This window comes from Belonocnema kinseyi, chromosome 2 (genome assembly GCF_010883055.1).
Source record: "Belonocnema kinseyi isolate 2016_QV_RU_SX_M_011 chromosome 2, B_treatae_v1, whole genome shotgun sequence".
NCBI lineage: Eukaryota > Metazoa > Arthropoda > Insecta > Hymenoptera > Cynipidae > Belonocnema > Belonocnema kinseyi.
This window is the reverse complement of record NC_046658.1, coordinates 75,166,925-75,188,181: the sequence shown is the minus strand read 5'-3', so window position 1 is coordinate 75,188,181 and position 21,257 is coordinate 75,166,925. Positions and strand designations below refer to the sequence as shown.

The following is a 21,257-nucleotide window of genomic DNA, read 5'->3' as shown; positions in this document are numbered from 1 at the left end:
GTGTCACAAATTGTTTATCCTCTCAAATCGAAAACCTACACGCGTACGCAGCGCTTAATTGAATAAAGAATATTTCTAAAAGAGAATTCCAAAATTATTCAAATTATTAAAATTTAAATTCTTTTAAATTTGACTTAAAGATAAAATATATAATTGATTTACTGCCTGTATTTTTAAACATTATTTGTAATAAGCCAAGGAAAAGTAGGATACAAAATAAAAGATACTATGAAGCATATTATGAAGCAAAGAATAAAAGAAGATATAAGCGACTTACCGTTGAGAAAAAAGAAAAAGCAGATGAAGTGGTAGACAGATTTCAATACTGATGAAGGATGTAAAGAAAAATGAAATAGAAAAATACGATGCGGTTGAACAGAATGAAAAAAATAGTACCTACCTCAAAGGAAAATAATTAAAATCAGCAGAAAAGTTAAAAATGATCACAGCATTTGCCAATAACATTTTATTGATTAAATTTGAGGATATTTGGTATGTTACTTATTTTAATGATTAAAAATAGCCATAGTAATAACATTTAAAATTGTTTAATTACAATACTCACAGGGTTATACCACCAAGGCGGCTATTCCACACAAAGGAAGCAAATATTAGTTTTATTAAAAGAATATGACAACATTACATCCTTCTGAGTGAAAACCATGTAGGTCGTAAATAACAAAAAATTCCATTAAGATCATTTAAAAGCTATAATTTTTATTAAACAGCGATTAGTCATACTTTTTCTTTATTATTATGATAATATTAACTACATGGATTCTACTGTGAATATAGCGATTTTTTTACAGCGAACGTTTGTTAAAAACCTCCCTTGTTAATATGCAGTTAGAATCAAAAGATAATTTGAAGTCTGGAGTCTGTTAAAGTAAAATTAGGTTCAAAGATGAGTATTCAAAATTAAATAAAACTTTAGAATTCCTAATATTATCTCAAAGCCAAACAAGTGACGTTTGCATATGATAAATTATTTGATGCAAATTAACTTCTTATAAATTTTACTTTTAAAAAAAGAGATGCTTATTTATTATTTAAGTAATAAATTGAAGAAAAAATAGCAATTTTAGAATTTATAATTATTGCTTCTCTCTCTTGTTACTTTGTCTAAAACTTTGTAAATCCCCAGATCTCAGATCTAATTTCGTCAATGGATGGAGACAAGAATTTAAATGGTCTGAAATGATTTAAAGCTCTATGAAAGTTACTACGTCTTTTTGGAAGTATTTTAGTAAAGGGTTTGATGTATTGAGTTTCAGGAACTTCCTGCTTCAATCCTTCGTAAAAAAAATGGTCTCGAATTACCGTGATCTTCGTTTGTCCAAGGGCAGGAGGAACTTCGAGATCTTTGGGGATTAACACGTGTCCGAAATTGTGCTTGTACTGGACACACCATACAGACAACCATTCGATGTCGTATACAGTCAGATTCTTTGGCAGAACTATTTCAATGTCTTCTCCTTGATATCCTCGTAATGGTTCCAAACTATAATTATAAATAACAAATTCCGATCAGGAATATATTTTTCCATTTTTTTAAGTCATTCCTTTCTAGTCTATGTAGTATAAACTCTAGTTATATATAATCTATATATATATAATTATATATAGATAGATATTTATATATAGATAGTTATATATAATCTATCTAATAATAAGATAATAATATAAACTCTAGTCTATGGAGTATACCTTCTTCTAGATCAGAATTCGATTTTCTTTTCAAAAATTTCCGGTTGATATCAAAAATTCTCTGCTCCCAGTAAAGTAATAAATCGTTACGAAAATTTCCAGTCCTAAAGTCTAAACTATAATTAATTACAAAGATCCCCTCTTGCACAGTGAAAATTATAATTCTTTACGGAAATTCCCGCTTCTAAGTCACAATTATACATTTTTCCAAACATTCTTCATCATGTCGAAATTATATTTATTTACAAAATTTTCTTTTATGATTCAGAAATATAGTAATTCCCTTTTTTTAAAATTTGAAGAAAAAAGTTTCAAATCCTGGAAAATTTCGATTAAAAAAAAAACATTTTTAAATGTAAATGAATTCTGATTTGCAAATCAAGACATTTTCAGAATCTAATGAATTCAGACATGAAACAGGGATTCTTTCTGTAAATTCCTTTTTTATTTATCACAATTGAAAGTATTTTCTGAAATTCCTTATGAAAAGTATCAATTTAACTCATGAAAAAAATCTTGCTTCAAATCAGGATTATATTTATTTGCAATATTTTCTATTACAATTCAGAAATATCGCAACTCCCTTGGCCCAAAATTTGGAAGAGGAAAGTTTCAAGTTGTGACATGGAGACAGGATTTTTTTAAATACCCTTCATCTGAATTAGAATTGGAATTCTTTCCCAAAATTCCCGTTCGATGTCAAATTTGAATTTTTGACGCAAATCCCAGTACTAAAGTAAAAATTATAATTCTTAATAAAAATCTTGTCCTAAAATGAACCTTAAATACTCTGTCCCCATTGTTTCAATTATATTTCTTTACTGAAATTTCTTCTCACAAATTAAAAATTATAATTCTTTAGTAACATTCCCTGTCCCAAAATAAAAAATTTTATCATCAAGAAAATTCCTCGTTCCAAGTCAGAATATTTGTAATTCTATACGGGATTTTTTTATATTTCTTGTATTTATTCTCGGTCGCAACTCAGAGTTATAAATCTTTTAGAAAATTTCCTATACCAAACTTAAAATTATATTTCTTTACTGAAATTCTCTGGCCCAGCTTAGAATTATAATTCCTTTTGAAAATTCCCTGTTACGAGTCAGGATACTTTTGATTTTTGACGGAAATTATGTCGTACATTTCTTTTATTTATTCCTTTTCTCGATTTAGAATGATAATCTTCTTGTGAATTATCTGTTTTAATGTCAAAATTATACTTTTTTTACTGAAATCCCTTGCCACAAACTTAGAATTATAATTCTTTTAGAAAATTCCCTGTTTCAAGTCAGGATAATATAAATTCTTTACATTTTTTTCAAGAAATATTTCTTTTACTCAATTCCTTTCCCAACTTATAATTATAAATCTTCAAGAGAATTCCCAGGCTCAAACTCGAAATTAAATTTCTTTACTAAAATCACCCGTCCCAACTTATAATTATAATTCTTTTTGATAATTACCTGTCCCAAGTCAGGATAATTGCAATTCAATACAAGATTTTTTATATTTCTTTCATTTATTATTTGTCGCGACTGAGAATTATAAATATTTTAGAAAGTTTCTTGTCCCAAACTCAAAATTAAATTTCTTTACTGAAATTCCCTGTCCCAGCTTAGAAATATCATTCTTTTCGAAAATTCCCTGTTGTAATTTAGAATAGTTGTAATCCTTGAAATTTTGTTGCATATTTCTTTTATTTATTCCCTGTCTCAACTTAGGATTATAAACTCCTCGTGAAATATCTGTTTTAATGCCAAAGTTATAATTATTTACTAAAATTCCTTGTCCCAAACTTAAAATTATAATTCTGTTCGAAAATCCCCGGTCTCAAGTCAGGATAATTTTAATTCTTATAAATTAAAAAAAATTGCTAAAAAAAAATTCAAACTCGAAATTATATTTCTTTACTAAAATCACCAGTCCCAACTTATGATTATAATTGTTTTTGATACTTACCTGTCCCAATTCAGGATCATTGTAAATGTATACAAGATTTTTTATATTTCTTTTATTTATTTCCTGTTATAACTCTTTTAGAAAATTCACTGTTCCAGATCAGGATTGTAATTCTTTTGAAAAATTGACTATTTGAAGTTAAAATTATTATCTTTTCACAAATTCCTAGTTAAAACTCAGAATTAAAGAAATAAAATATATGAGACCACTTTTAATTTGCATGTTCGTACATTCGAGAGAAAAATCACGGCTACCGAATTATGTTTCTGGACATTTCCCGCTTTTCCTGATAATGCAGAGACTCTGTAGTTATCAAAAACAGAGTATGCAAAAATTTAACATGTGGATTGGGTACAATTTTGAATGTGGACTTTATTTGTCAGAAAAGGCATCGGGTGACGATCCTAAAAGAGGGCCACCTATCTATAATGGGCCACACTGTGCAAAATAAATATTTATACAAACAATAATCATACATACTCATGCAGTAATAGTCAACATCCTCAAACTAAATAATTACTGAAAAAAAACTAATATACGTATTTATTAAATAATGAGGACAATTATCTTACATAGGGTGTATCTCATGTTAGAAAGGTGGCCCACGTTTGGGATCATAACCATATAAAATGCAATCATTTCTCTATGTTATATCTTTTTAGACTGAATTGATCAATGTAGTAAGCTTTGTGAGAGCAATATTAAAAAAAAAATCTCACCTGCCCATTTCATTGGGTACTTTAAATCCGAGGTGATTTGGTTCAGAGCCGTTTCCAACCCAGAAATATGCGTCTGGACCGGCGCCGTCATAATGGAGGTTTGGTATGTAGAAGGTTTTGCTGTCTAGAATACTGATGTTGCCACTCCGCAGACCATGAGCTAATCTCGAAAATTCTGGCAAAATTCTTGGCTTTGGTACTTCGAGTTCAGGCGGAAAGAAGATTTCTCCAAAGTTCACCTGAAAAACAAAAAAATATCGATTTTTAATATTGAAAGTCCGTATAGGGAGTTACTAATATTATTTTTACGATTGTAGGGAAAAGTATGGGTAAAATCATAAGGGTTGTTAACAAACTAGTCTCGCTATTTGGAAAACTTTATCTGATTCTTCAATTCTTCGTCACACATTATCACACAAAGCTTCAATCCCCCAGGATGACGTAATACGTACAATGCTTTTTCCATCCCTTTAAAGTCAAAATTTTAGTTACACGATTTAATTGAATAAATTATTAAAATAAAACATAAAACATAACACAGACTTCACAGGCCAAAATGCTCTAGAAACAGGGAAAATAGGGTGATTTTACACAAAAGTAGGGACATAATAGGGGAATAAATTCTAGTAAATAAAATTAATAAATTGGTGTCCTATTTATATTCAATAAAATATTCACATAAAGTATTTGCACTTTGAAACAAAAAATACAACAAAACAGTTGAATTTTGTGCCAAGCAGTTGAATTTTCAACCTATATAGATATATTTCCAACCAAAAACTTTTCTATCAAAAAAGAAGAAGTTCCCATCCAGAGGGATTTATCTAAGTCGAATTTATCGAATTCTAAAAAAGATGGAGTTAAACGAAAAAGGTAATTGTTGATATAGATATATCAACTGAAAATTTTTAATTTAAAATAAAAAGCAGAATTTGCAAAACGAAAATAAGAATTAAAAAAAATAAAGTTAATCTCAAACTAAAAACGATCAATTTTCATCCAAAAAATTAATCTGAACTAAATCGTTGAATTTTATATCAAAATAATATAGAATCTGCACTCCAAAAGACGAATTTTCAACAAAGCCGTTAAATGTTTAACCCAGAGAGGCGATTTTTCTACAAATTAGTTTAATTTGCAACAAGAAAATATGAATTTTCTACAAAAAAGTTCATTTTCAATCAAATAGTTGAAATTAAACTTAAACGATCAAGTTTCAGCCAGAAATGGAATAATTGAATTTGCAATTCAAAAAATGGTCTTTGAAGAAAAAAACATATTTTCAACAAAATATTAAAATTTTCAACCAGAGAGATTTTCAAAACTTAAAATGAATTTTGATGAAACCCGTTTAACTTTTAACCAAGTAATTCAATTTTCAATCAAGAAGATTAATTTTCTGCAAAAAGACGAATTTACAATAAGATACATAAACTTTCAACCAAAAATCAAACGCATAGTTAAATTTTCAGTTAAAAATAATTTTCAAACAAAAAAACAATAAATAGAAAAATAGTTTAATCCTGAACCAATAAAACGAATTTTTAACAAAGCAGTTGAATTGTCAACCAAGTTATTGAATTTTTAACCAAGAAATATGAATTTTCAATAAAATAGTTTAATCGTCAACCAATTAGGTGAATTTTGAACCAAAATAGATGCATTATAAGCTAACAAATCACTAATTTTCATTTTTTCAGGCATTTAAAAACATCATTCAGATTCATATTTACAAAATGTCACAAAACCTTCTGCCTCCCCTGGAAGTGTGACGTAGTTTTTGAATGACCCTTAGGCACTAATGATTAATCCAATATTCTCACCTATACTTTTCCAAATATTAATGCCAATAGTAAATTTCCTATAATACTTTTTCATGAGGGTTACCTCAAAATTTAATTAAATTATTATGAACAAAAAAATTGTTTTAGAATGAAATTCTTAAAAAGCTTGCTATTAAAATTTTAACAAACTTCCCACTCGATAAAGTACAAAGGTGTCTTTTAGAATTATGAAGAGGTAGTCTCCTGAACACAAATTATAATCAAAAGTTACTCCATCAAAATCGAGGATCTCTAATTTTTGTCCCCTAGCACCGTATTACTTATTCTCCTGTTCGAGGAGCGAATCGAAAAGTCAATCAATCATTTCTCTTTCTTGCGAAATTCCGGATTTGACATACCGCTTGGGGGAGTCATTTTGTACCAAAGTCGTTTATTCAAAGTGCCATCAAAGGTCTCAGGAAGTATGGACCTTATGGTGTCCTGCAAAAAGCTGCACCAATTCCTCCAGTTTAAAATCTAAGATTTTTTTATCTCTAACATTACACACGTTGTTATAAAAAAGTCCAAAACTTATAAATAAACAGAAAAATTTCATACAATGCAAGATTCAAGTTCACAAATTAAAAAATAAAGATGTTTCTCTTATTTAAAATTTAAGGGCGTTTTTAATTTTGGAAGCTTTGAAAACAATCCCTTATGAAAAAGAAGTATTTGCAAGTATAGGAACCAGCACTTTTTTCGCAAAAAGTATTGGAATTCTAATGCTTATTCGCGAAAAAAGTATTACATCCAATAATTAATTATCAATACTTCTTTTTCATGTGGGATTGAACCAATTTAAACAATTTAATTCCGAGTCGAAAAGTGAAATATCAACAGTTATTAAAAATGTATTTTCACAATGAAGTAAGAATGGAATGCAATATAGTAATAATAAATACAATATAATAATACAAATGATTTATTATTAGATTTATTTTGTAATTATCTAAGTTTTTTTTTAGCAGAAAAAATGCACCAAAAACTATAAGTTTTTGATAATTATTTGACGCAATTTTAACCAGTTTTACAAGTACACAAGAGCGTCAATATAAGAACAGCTTCGGGGGTTGCCTCGCACTGGCCTTGCGATTAAATCAGTCTGTGGAAACGCGAACATTCTAAAGAAACTGGTGGCAACGCATTGTTGACACTGCTTGTGTGCTGAGAAACTGCATAAGCCGGTAGTTCTAGGAAGGACTAAATCAGTCGATCTTATATTGGCGCTCTATTGTAACTGCAAATTTGAACAAAAATGACAATTTTCACATAATTTTAATGTAAGTGATTTTATTTTGTTGTGAAATGCATTTCCATCAAGGAAATGACCAAATTTATAATAAATTTGGAAATTTTAAGGAGAGGCGTTCTGCAGTGAATAATTTCGAAATATCAAACTTGAAGCTTCAAATTTACGAATTACATTTTCAACTTGAACAATTTAAATGAGAATTCTTTGGAATTGAGAGACTGAAAAATATAATGTAAAAATAATCGAATATTTAAATATTTGCAAAACATTTAATTGCAATATTCGAAATTGGGTATATAGTATAAATAATCACTTTTTTGTTCTGAAAATGAGAAATTAAAAGAAGTATAGAACAGAAACGGCAAAACTTCACAGCTTATTAGAGTATTTATAATAAAATTGTATATAAAAGTAAGCCTAATTCACACTTTTTAATTTTAAACTTCTTTCAAATTTGAAAAGAAACTTTAAATTCCGTATGTCAATTGCGGTACTTTTATTAAAATATGAGAATTTTTCTTTCACAACCGAACACTTTTCAAAAAGTTAGAGAGTGAAACGAAAATCTCGTGGAGACATTTATAAGAGAGAAATATAAACCTTAACAGTCCCATTATGATTATAACTATTAATGGAAGTTAATTTCCGTAAAAATAATAAGTGTTTTACAGGAAATACAACTGAAAGTAAGAGACGTAGACAAACAAATGTAACCCAGTTAGATCAAAAATACTACCCCTGAGCGTAAAAAGCTACCCTTTATAAGAGTTAGAATATCAAAATTGTGTATTTGGAAAGTTTTAAACGCAATTCTTTGGGTATTTCAGCTCTTTACTGTATATAGGAAATTAAAAAAATGGTAAAAAGTTAAAAATGGTATATAGGAAAGTAAAAAATATATTTTAAAATTGAACCTCTATACAGGATAGTTTTTCACGATTACAGATAGTATTTTTGGTCTTATAGGGTCATTTTTTCAGACTCTCGTACCAACAGTTGTATTTTCTACCAAACAATTGAGATTTTTAGGGAAATTAACATTAGTTAATAATATGTATAATTTTAGGATGATTTAGGACCAAAAATTGTGGTCTAAATGTTCTTTTCTTAATGACACAAAAATACGCACTTTTTCATTAAATAATACCATTTTAGGGGGTGCATGATCAAAATAAAAAGTATTTGGTTTTTGAGGACACCCCGAGTAAAAAGAAGAGTCCTATTGGGATTCCATTGGGACCCCGGCTCAAATCCCAATAAAGTACTGGGTATGAGACTAGGGTGTTTGTTATTTATATAGTTGCTGGAATTTTCAAAAGAAATTCTCTGCTCTCAACCCCTTCCTATTTTTTTTTTTCACAAAAAATGTCCTTCAAATTTCAGCAAAATCAGTTCATATTTAAGGGTCGCGCAAAGACCATGAATTTTGCCATAGATTTAACACGGGAAGAAGTCAGCCTTTTCTAAATCTAATTTTTGAATGCGACAATATGTTACTAATAATTCCGCATTTCAGCATGTTGTTTAGAATTCATCAGAGAATGAGAATTAGTCATAAATTTTAAGGGATAATGACTTTAAATGACTCGTATGGATCCCCAAAAAAACCCCTAAGTGAGAAATTTAAATTTTACGTAATATTGCAGTTTAATAACGCTTTTCAGAAGTTTTTTCATAAATAACCATTAATTAATAGCGTCAAATTATCCAGTCATTTTAAACTAATTTGCATTTCTTTAAACAATTTTAATTTGTTTAAAATTTTTTTCAGGTTAGTCGCGAAATGAACGTATTTTCTAGACGACATGAGTATTTTAATCATTCATAACAATAAAATTATTTGTTTTAATTATTTTACAATTATTTAAATAATATGTGCTTGTTCATGGGTAGAGTTTGCCTAAGAATAGCAGGAAAAACATTTTATTTTACCAAATTTTCGACAGACTTTAATATTTTTAATTATTAACTTCTTTTCTAAGAATACCTGTAAACGTTCAAACAAATTTAAAGTTCATTTCCCGACTTACCTGAGAAAATAAATTTTTAATAAATTAAAGATGTTTCAACAATTGAAAATTAACAAACAGATGACTCGGCATTCTTAAATGACCGTTTAATGATTATTTATGAAAAAACCTTTCAAAACGTAAAATAAATTTTTTTAACTTATGGGGTCTTTCTTTGGGAACCCATAAGAGTAGATTAAAGTCCTCCGAAATTTTTCATTGATGTTTTTTATTTTGATGATTTCTCTGACGAATTTTGAACATAACGCTGAAATACGGAATTATTTGTAATACAAAATTCGGAAAGTGAACAAGGTAATCAAAAAGTTCTATTTCATTTTCTTCAAATTTTCATAAGTGCTGATGGGACTTATTACCCAATGTCCTGCTGAAATGGGACTAAAGTATCAAAAATGTTCTAAATGTCCCACTTGATTATCTTAGATTTTGTATTAGTATTATTTTTAAGGACTTGTAATTTTCAAACCAAAAATTAAATAAGATTTTTCTGGTACTTTTGATCAAAAAAAGTCCCACCCGAAAAAATTAAGTGGGATTTCGCAGGTGTTTTTGTCGCAAACATATTTCAGGACTTGTACAATTTTCAAAATAAAAGTAAAGGAAACATATTTCTAACATTCTTGATACGTAAGTCATATTTTAGCAGTCTGAAAAAAATGGAACTTTTCTAGTACTTTTGTCCCAAGAATAAATCAGGACTTTTAACATTGAGACAACATATAACCCATAAGAAATTGTAAAAATAAAATATAAATTTCCTAGTACTTTTATCCTAAAAATTATCCAGAAGTTTTAAGCATTAAAACAATATTAAGTAGGTCTTTTTCGGAACTTTAGTCCTGAAAAAGTTTTGATAAAAGAGGATACATTTTGAACTTATTTTGTACTTTCCCGAGTAAAAATGCTTTGACCAGACTTCGACTTGTTGGTGTCTTGAGTTCGTTTCCAAGGCACCGATGTCTGCCTGCCTGTCTCAAAACTGAGAGAAGTCGTAAGATAATATCTTACTTTTATGGCCTTAGCATGGTTAATCCCAAGACGGAGAAAAATTGTCTCAAGACAAACCTTTTTCAACTCAGAAATGAGATTAAAACTGGTGGATAAAAAGCGTTCAATTATTTACGGTTCAGTATTGTAATTTTCTATATGGATCTCCTCAGCCGTCAGTAATACGCAAAGACAAACAATATTTTCGGTACCTTCGTCAAACAAGTATAATATAAATGAAAATACGTAAATGAATGGATTGAATATATGTGATATACAAATATACAAAATTGTTTATTCATTAACAAAGATTAGCTTTTATGATAGACAAAAGACTCTTTTTGTTAGGGCAGGTATACACTCGAAGTTATAAACTGCTCGACTTCGAGTCCTAAAAATTCGAGTCAAGACATAAATGTATGTTTTGAAGACATAGAAACTTGTCTCCAAGACATAAGTTGAAGTCTGGCTCCGTCTCAAAAATGAAATATGCTGAAGTCGAACTATTCAAATTCTTGTCTCAATTGAGGGCAATTCAAGTCAAAACCAACTCCAAGAATTTTTACTCGGGTAAGTCCTGTTTCAGTAGTACTACTTTGAGACAAAAATTCCATCGGAAGTGTAAAAATAACAAAAAATAAAATAAAATAAAACTTTTTCCAGTACTTTTTATTCCAAACCTTATTATACAGTCTCTAAACTTTTAATTTAATTGTAAAATCACCGATAACTTCCTTAATCTGAATTTACAATAACTTCTTAAGATGAAACCGAAAAACTTTTCTATTTAATTCTCTAGGGTGCAAACAGGACTGAAATCCGAGTCAATAAAAAGTCTTGGAAATATATAGATTGTCTCGCATCTCTCCCTTTGAAAAGTTTCAATAGCATCCTCCGCATTATTTTCTCATTCCTCTTATAGGTATATATACTACATAGAGAGGAGGAATCCCTGAAGTCCTTCTGCAGTATATGATACTACGTGTCTGAGCACTAATTACTCCATCCATGATAATAATTGTCAGCATGCCCACCGACGATAGGACTGCGAAATTTGCATAGACATTAATCCTATTTCATTTAAGGGCTCGTCAATCATACCCTTGTCGACGGGCGAGGAGCGCCTGCTTCAAATCAGCCATAATGCACAAATTATTGCTGAGGTTATGACCTTTGAGATTTGGAATTTCATTAAAATCGCCCACTTTTTGAAATTGTGGGTGGCAGGCAAACTGCGCAAAGCTCGGATATTTTAAGGTGAGCGAATCCACGTCCGGAGATGGAAAATGTTATTTGTATATTCATCCTCCAATTCCCGCATGGATGATTTCCTATTATGAAGAGTAAGGAAACAAGAGATATGAAATACATTTTTTAACAAAATTGAGATAATGCTTGTTTTTGTACCTATGTTTGGAATGTCATCAGTTTGATTTTGAAACTTAATTTGGCGTAAAAAATTTTCTTCTAGATTATAACGTCACATGGGAAATTTTAGTAGGGTAAATTAGCCTAATGTGGGGTAAATTCGGACACCCCACGTGTTTGAAATTACCCAGTTTGACGGTACGTAAATAGTTCAATCTTCTTCAACATGTTAACACTTTTTATTATTTATAGATACTTTTGAATATTTCTCTTATAATATACAAGTTTACGAAAATTAAAAATTCTATTTTAAAATTGATAATATAAGAATCATGTATAAAATTACATTTTTATTCCACATGTACAAGAATTTGTAAATTAATATCATAAGAACATGAATAGTCAATGAAATATGCAGAAAAAATATGCTGAATTAAAAGTGCATAAGTCCATTTTCATTTTGTCCATAACTTCGTAAAAGTATTATTATTATTATTATTACATTTTCTTAAGAGCCCTACAAATTGTAATAGTCCATTTTAAATTTTATTTTTATGAATGGATTTCAAGCTACAATATATCTGTTAATATTGAGAAATTAGCTCAAGTAGATTTATCATGTTTTGTTCGCATACTAGTCATATTAAGGTTTCTATTGACAGGAACTAGTTTTTATGCAAAAGAATGTTGAAATAGGTCTTTTTTAGATTAAAACTATTTACTGGTGCTACAATAAGTCATTTTTAAAGTTTCTGATTCTAAAAATATATTTTTCAGGTTTTTTTAGAACAATCTTTTGAAAAAGTCAACGGTCATTTTTCAAAATCTGCAATAATGTGACGATTTCCATAAAAATTAGTATTTTAAGGTTTTTGGAGTGGCAGAATCCACATTTGATAACATAATTTCCAAATCTAAGTTACTTAATCCTATATAATGAACTAAGAATTTGAAAATGGTCTCAATGATATGAAAATAGTTTTTGGAATCGTTCAATTCTAATATATGTAATAATAGAATTTCTAAATTCAAAATGGCTGATTTAATGCGTAAATTAAGAATCTGATGATATTTATTTTGAATATTTAAAATTAAAATTTATTCAGTTTCAAAGATGTAATCCAGATTCTTAAATTTTGACAAGTATTTAAGAGATGTATAAATTTTTTCAAATAGTTTAATTTTTAAATGTACAATTGAAAAATCTAAAATTCTTTAATTTTTAAGATTTACAATTGAAAATTGTTTAATTCTGACGTATTGCAGTGTAAAATTCTTTAATTTGTATGACTTACAATTGAAGGTTCATTAATTCGGAATGCTTGCAATCGAATAGTTCTTAATTTTAAATTTTTATAATAGAAAATTATGGTATTTTGAATGCTTCTTTGGAATAGTTTAATTTTGAACATTTAAAATTCAAAATGATTAAATTTGAAAGATTTAACATGGAAATGTACTCGCTTTTATAGATTTGCAATGAAATGTAAGTGTTTAAGAGAATAAATTCAAAAGTTTTTTGGAGGAATTATTATTCAATTATACTTTTAAAAAGTAACAGAATTTTTACTTTATTAACCTTGCTTTTAAAAATCTATCTCAGACTTAGGAATTTTCATTTGTAGAACGAGGAAAGTAATTTTTTCACGTATTCAATGCTAAATAAATGCATTTTCCGGTAAAACTATTTCTCTCTCTATTATGCTTTTGGTCAATTATTTAAAAAAGAAAAGAAAACAACCAGACACCCTATGAGTTTTATGTGGGCTAAACAAGTTTTGTGGCCAGGAGATTTTTTTTTTATAAAATCTAATTGTTGCATTATTCTTGATAACAACGAAAGGCATCAAAAATATTAACATACAAGTTTTTAATTTCAAAAAACTTCAACAGATAATATTTGTTTCTCTTTTGCGATATCTTGCATTGTTAACGAGAAAAATCCAAACATTGTATTTTTAGGGGAAAAAATCTCCCTGCCTCATTATTTTTATTAAAAATAATCTACAAGTACTTAAAATAAAAAAGCTCCTTTATCAAATGTTCAATTCATATTATTTTAAATAAAACGACAAGAAATGCATGTAAATTCTCACTTGCATGTTGATTGTTGTGCATTTTTAATGCATTGCCAAAATGTTAAAAACTCCTATCGGCAATATTAATTTTTAAACCAATAGCTACCTAATCTATATAATTATTAGTCAAGCTTCAATTGACATAAAACACGTTATTCAATTTATAATGCAAACAAATATCTAAAATACTATAATCTCTAAAAAAAAATCTCAAAAAATTTGTATTTGAATCTTTTTATTCTTCTTCTTTGGTACAGAATGAGCTATATATATTTAGAAGGGTAAATCACGTAATAAAATCTACCGAATTCTCGTTCTGGAATCGATAAAAAGCTTTATAGCTATCACTTGCCTACCGGGCGAATTTTGATTATCCTAGTTTATAATCCTGGATGCGGTGACGTCGCGGAGCCCTTCGTCAATTCGATACCTTTGATCTGGTCGTTACAGATTTTTCTGGTACGGAACTTTCATGGGTGCGACGGCCCCTAATAGTCTGTTAGTCTGTTTATCTCGTAAGCTTGGATTTAGATTCAGATCGTAGGCTATTATATGTACTTCTCTCTTTTATTTTGCTTTCTCGCTCTTTTGTATCATCCCTTCATTCAAGTTTGCTCATCCATGCATAGAGGTACCATATACAATATTGGTATTAGGTTCACTACAAGTAGATAATATAGGATTTCTCTTCTGGAGAAGGAGTCTTCGTTTTGTATAAACCTGCTCCTTACATTTTTCGACATTTCATAATCTTCTCAAAAAGAGATTTGGATACGATGCCTTCAGGGAGGAATTATTGGCTCGATACTTTTTAAAAGTTTTTGGACACTTTGTCATATACCCATCTCTATGTCACAGACCAACACGTAAAGCTGATTGTCTACCAAATGTAACATTACGGCTTCTACAACACCGTCAAGTTTTTTTACCTTGTATTATAAGCTTCACATAAAAAGACGTAAAAAAATCAAAGAAAAAATGTGAATTTTGGATTAAAATCGAGAAGGGGAAACTAAACCCTCTGAAATTTTGTTTGAATTCATACTACTTTCTCCACATACGGAGAAAAAGAAAGATATCGTACAATGATATCACAAAGCCTCTATATTGAAATAAAACGTAATATGATAATGTCGAAGCAGGTTCCGGTGCTTTGTACGATATTATAATGTACTAACATCGCTTGGACACTACTAAAACCCTCGTATATATAATATAATATAATAATATAATGCAAAATCTTGCAATGTACGATATCACGATTTTACGCTATTATGATGGATAATTGCGATATATAGAGCAGGAATTACGGTATAAATCACAATTTATGGGATATCGTTTTCTCCGTGCAGTAAAAACAAAGTGTGAATCTAACGCTAATTTCAGGGTACCATATACCTGCAACAAAAAATATTCTTGGTAGTGTGAACGGTACCACTTCACTAGGTATCGTTTCCCTGGGACTTGGGGTACGAAACGTCACCTACTGACAATTAATTTTACAGTTTTACGACAAAAGCCATCGACGAGTTTTGTACCCCAACCACAAGCAAGATGGAACACCATCTGCAAATTATCTGCAACAAAATTGATTTCAGAGTTCTTAGTGAATACTGCATTAAATTTACTTAAATCAAGAGAAAATATTCAATTTGAACCAGTTTTTTATGTGGAAAAATTCGGGGTTTCAATCTTTATCACTTTTAATCAAAGGAACGTTTGTTATACGAAATTTTCATTTTTCTTCATTTAATTGAACATTTCAAGTAAGCATTCAAGTAAATAAATAAGAATAAAATAAATATTTAAATGTATAAAGAAATAGCGAAAAAAATTATATAAAAATAGAATATAAAACAGATATTTTCTATCATTATTATAATATTCAGTGTGATAATCATTGAAGAAAATCGTTAAAATGATTATATTGGTTTGATATGAATAAATTTAATAGATACTTGCAACAAAAAAAATTGGAATGAAAACAAATAGGTAGAAAAAGAGACTTTGTTTTCAGGAAATAACTATAGAACTTAGCTACACTAAAAAACATTGCTCTTTCTCTAATAGCTTCGAAATAATAGCCTGTTAAAAAGGACACATTTTTCATATTTCGTCTTCCAGAAACGAGAAATATGAAAAAATATAATCAAGAAAATCCCATGAAAGGAGTAATTTTCAGAAGGCTATAATTTTGATTTTATAAGCGCTAAAGTATTTATTTTTCCTGATTTGCTTAAAATTAAGTCGTCCTTAATTTATTTAGTGCCAAAAATGAGTTATTTTGGAAAACGCGAAATTTTATTTATTAAATATATGAGTAAATAAATTCCATAAATAAAGGTCATTTTCAGAAGGCCATAATTTTATGCTGTTAGAGATAGAGCGATGCCTTTTTTTAGATCTAATACTTATTGTACAGGCACGAGGCCCCCTTTATCTCTGGAGACCTTACCTATTCCGGTGACCAGCTTATCCCATGGGGCCCTATAATCTCTCAGGATCCCCCTCCCCTATCATGCGGGACCCCATCATCCTTCGGGACGAATCTTATTCCACAGGATCCAATCTATCACACGGGACGCCACTTGTCCCGTTAGATCCCACCTAACCCACGGGTTAGGATGATCGCGAGTGAATCCAAAATCCGAATCGAGAGAGCTAAGGAATGATTGATCACGAACAAGCAGAGAGAATTATTGGCTAGACATGCATCATTAATCCCACCTAACCCATGAGGCCCAATCTAAATCACAAAGCTCCACCTATTCCTCGGGACCTAATCTATACACTTTGGGACCCACTTTATACAATGGGATCCCACTTATTATTTGGGACTCTACATATCCTACTTTATTGAAACTACCTCACGGAGCTCCACCTATAAATCGGGACTAACTCCATCCCACATGACCCCACCTGTCCCTCGAAACCTTGCCTAACCTACCGATTATATTGACAGTTAATTTGTAGACTCAAGCGAAATGCCAATTTTCGAACTGAGTTCGATCAGGACTTTACAAAAGACGGAACGATCGATCACGAATGAGCAGCAAGAATTATCGGTTCGACATGCATCACTAACCCCACCTAACCCACGAGACTTAACCTAAACTAAAGGGCTCCATATATCCCTTGGGACCTAATTTATCCTTTGGGACCCACTTTATACAGTGGGATCCTCTTTATCCATCCGGATTCCACATATCCCCCTATATTCAACATATCCCCCCTTCTTACCGTGCACAGGTTATATTTGCAGAAAATTTGGATGCTTGCGAGGGATGTCAACTTTCGAACCGAGTTCGATCGGGAAATAACAAAAGTAGGAAGATCGATCACGAATGAGTCGTGAGAATGATCGGCTCAACATACAACACTAACCCCATTTAAGCCATGGGACCCAATAAAAACCACAGGGCTCTAGCTAACCACGGAACTTAACATATCCCACGGGATCCCACCTGTCCTTTGAAACCCCACCTAACCTACGGATATATATTGACATTTAATTTGTATGCTTAAGAGAAATGCCAACTTTCGATCTGAGCTCGTTGAGTAAATAACAAATGAAAGAAAGATCACTCATGAATGAACAGCGATAATTATAGACTTGACATGCAAGCCCACATAACCGACAATAACTCAATCTAACTTACAGGATTCTACTTATCTCTCTGGACCTAACCAGACCCTCAGGATTCCTCCTAAACCACGGGACCCCATCTGGCACACGGGACCCCACCTAACACACGGGATCACAGTCCTTACGCCCTTGCTATATCATTCTACAAAAATAATTATTTTAGATTTATTTTTAACATATTTTAAATAAAAATCAAAGTTAAATGATTCAATTAATACACTTAAATAATATATTAAATTTTGGAACCTGAAAATCGCATAAGTGCCAAAGTTTTCAATTCCAAATGAGCATACATTTTTTAATGATTGACCACTCCTTCTTGTTAATGTTATTATTATTAACCTCAGTAGGCGAATTACGTTTTTCTTGGTCGATTTATTTGTTTCACAGTGGGTGGATATATAGGAGGTAGATTGGCAGAACGGACTGCCGTTATTATTCAATCAAATAAATCCCCTAACAAACTGGAGAGGTAGAGATACGATCGAGAAACAATCGTGGGTGCCAGGACCGGATAAGCAGGCAGGGAATAGCTTGTGCTTTCGCACCATGTATCACCGGCAAAATCCGTTGTGGTCCGAGAAGCTATATTATTATTTTGCCCCGTTATCACTACTATCACCCCTCTTGATTGTGAGCAGGGCAGGGGTCAGACCCCCGTCGCTAGACGAGCATCGTTTCGGAAATTGAGACATCGAGCGTCGTTGAGCTTCAATATACGATATACCATCGCCCTTATTCCCTTCTCCATAGTACCTTTATAGTCCATTATTAAATCCTCATCTACGACCATTCCAATTATTTTTTATTTTCGCTCCTAGGCAAATCACGCTCTTCTCTTATCTTGCTGTTTGAATTCAATTTTTTTCTAAGGGTTTTCTAACGTTAAAGTTATTTTTTATTCAATTTTTATATTTAAATAAACTCTGTACAGAAAACTTCTATATGTGTTTATTCTTGTTCAGGCTTAAATGAACTCTAAACGGTTTAATTTTAACCTGAATTCTGTGCGAAAGTCGCTTTAATCATTTTCATTAGTTCCATTTGAAATAATAATAATGCTATTTTCACTATTTTACATTTTTTACATTTAATTTTTATTATTTTTAACTAGTACAAACATTACCTAGTATATGTAGAATTTTACGGCATAAGTTTAATCGTGTATGATTTAAAATAATATATTTTAAGTGCGCGTAGAGTATTAAAAATAATAATGATCAAACTAACTTGCATACATTTCAGGCATCGCAGTGATTCATTAGTGTTTAACTGTACGGAAACTAGGGGCGTTTTTGTTAAAAAAATGGGACTTTTTTCAAATACCAAGGCAATGAACAAAAATTAATGCAATACATTTATAAGAAACCACAAATTTTGTTAAACTACAAATGCGAGGGATTATTTGTTTTATCTCATGAAAATTTTAAGTTTCAGAAGCGAAATGATTTTTGTTTAAAATAACGCAGAAGTCTACTGAAAAACGTTAACGTATTATATCCTATTACTGTTCATATACTGTACATATTCTTTGAAACCTAACGATTTTTGATCAACAATAGAAATGTTAGATGAAAAACACAAACAGAAAGTAACAAAAAAATGTTTAAGATTGTAAATATTTTCTTAAACCAAATATTTTTGTTTAAAACGATCGACTTCCGCTAAAAAATGTTATCATAGCATAAAACTGTTCAAAACTGTAAATCTTCTTTAAAATTTCTTCTTGCTTCCATTGAAAAATGCGGATGTAACCTACATTTGTCCAAGAATTTGTCATATTTTTTTAAATTCAATAATTTGTCATTAAAAATACTGATTCACGCGGGAAAACACTAATATAACATAAATTTGATTTTTCTTTAAAATAAATGATTCCCGGTGACAAACGTGAAAATAACGTTTAAATGTTCATAATTGTAAATTATCTTCGAATACTATATCGATATTTTCGGTTAAAACCGCAAACTCAACCAAAAATTGTATAAAAATCATAAATCTTTTTTGTAATCTAACAATTTTTTACTACAAATACTAATACCCATCAAAATTGACAAAAATGACAAATTTTGTTAAAAGTATGATATTTTCTGTTTGAAAATAGCAAATTTAGATTTAAAATACAAATTTTAATTCCCTACGAAAAACACACTATCACAATCCGAAATTGTTCAAGCTTGTAAATTTAATTGTTTAAAAAAATGATTGGATTTATATCTAATGATATTTTTAAATACTAGTTCTAGGTGAGACACACCAAAACGTTTTTCAGAATCGAATTATTTTTGTATAAAATAACCGAATTGTTTTGAAAAATGTTAATATAACCAGAAACTGTTCAAAAAGTAAAAATCTTGTGAGATCTCGAATGATTTTTGTCCTAAAATGCCAGTTTTTTGTATAGAACGCTATCGTAAGCTGAAATTGTTTGATAATTATGAATTTTTAAATATAATGATTCTTTAAAGGAACCTGCGTTATCATCAGCGATCGTTATCGGCAATCAATGTAGATATCATTCCACAATCTGTGAAAATAGAAATCATCACTGTCAATCAAGTTAACTCTTCAAATAACAGAAAAGACTTAACGTAATTTCATTTTATAAATTTTAAGTATTTTCGAAACTTTCTGATCAAATATTAAAATTCTTTTTCAAAAATACTAATTTTCAGTGCGAAGCACTAGAATCAATCATTTTTAATATCTTCAATAATTTATTAGACAATTTGAAAGTTTTAATTTAAACGTGAAACAGTATTGAAAAGCACAAATGTTTCTCAATCCGCATAAGGTTCTATGATTTTTTGTGCGGAGAGGGATTATTTGTGTATTTAATTTCCACAATTAATAATTTAAGATTTCAAACAAGTTCAAGTTAGGAAAAGCCAATCAGGCAATGAAAAACAATGATTGTAAAATTTTAGGAACTTTTTAGGCAGGAAAATAAAATTTTATTTATAAAAAATGTTATAAAAGCAAAGCTATCTTTAATAATACCCGTGAGTTTCTTATAGTTCTTGAGATGTTAATCACAGCTTAAAAAACAGAGAAAATTGGACAAAATTCTCAAATATGGATATCATAGGGTGAAATATAAGGGAAACAAGGGAAAAGGAGGAAAATATTATAAAAAGGGTACTAAGAAACTGAATTTCCTAAGATTATTCTAGGGCCGAATTTTGTGGAGCAACATTTAATAATAAAAAACTTAAATTTAAATAAATGCGAGTAGGGTGTTGGTATGTAGAATTTTTTATATAAATTCAATTCTCTTGGATGACGATTCAATTTCTGTTTACGGCAGCACAAAGAAGAAAGGTTATAATTATAAATTTATGCATTGATTCAATAAAGTGAAATACGAATATTTAATGAAAAAATACTTGAGAGAAATTGATTTATCGAAAAGAGTGCTACTTTTACCAAGTGGAATTCGCATCTTTAATGCAGTGCTGTATTCGGTTTTACTAACCCTATAAAATCTGATTCCGTTTTCCCTGCACGGGCAAGCAATTGGTTCTTGAAACGCGAGCTTAAAAAGGATCTCCTGTACAGACAGCCTTCTCTGTTCGTTGGACTTTAAGTACAGTCTGTCAAGTTAAAGCGTGGGTGGCTTTACTCGCAGTCGGTAAGGTGTATCGACATGATTTTGGTGTTAAAATATTAAGAAGAGCTCCCTCTTTCA

At 30.0% G+C, this 21,257-nt stretch overlaps 1 protein-coding gene across 1 annotated transcript in view; it reads right to left on the bottom strand.

Moving 5' to 3' along the window:
• LOC117182725 (protein Skeletor, isoforms B/C) overlaps positions 1-21,257 on the bottom strand; it is a 116,297-nt gene that overhangs the window by 14,733 nt on the left and 80,307 nt on the right. Inside the window, exons 4-5 of the mRNA XM_033375830.1 lie at positions 4,386-4,624; positions 1,321-1,501 (exon numbers count right to left, since the gene is read on the bottom strand). Of these exons, the coding sequence (XP_033231721.1) occupies positions 1,321-1,501; positions 4,386-4,624 (420 nt within the window). The remainder of the gene's footprint in view (positions 1-1,320; positions 1,502-4,385; positions 4,625-21,257) is intronic.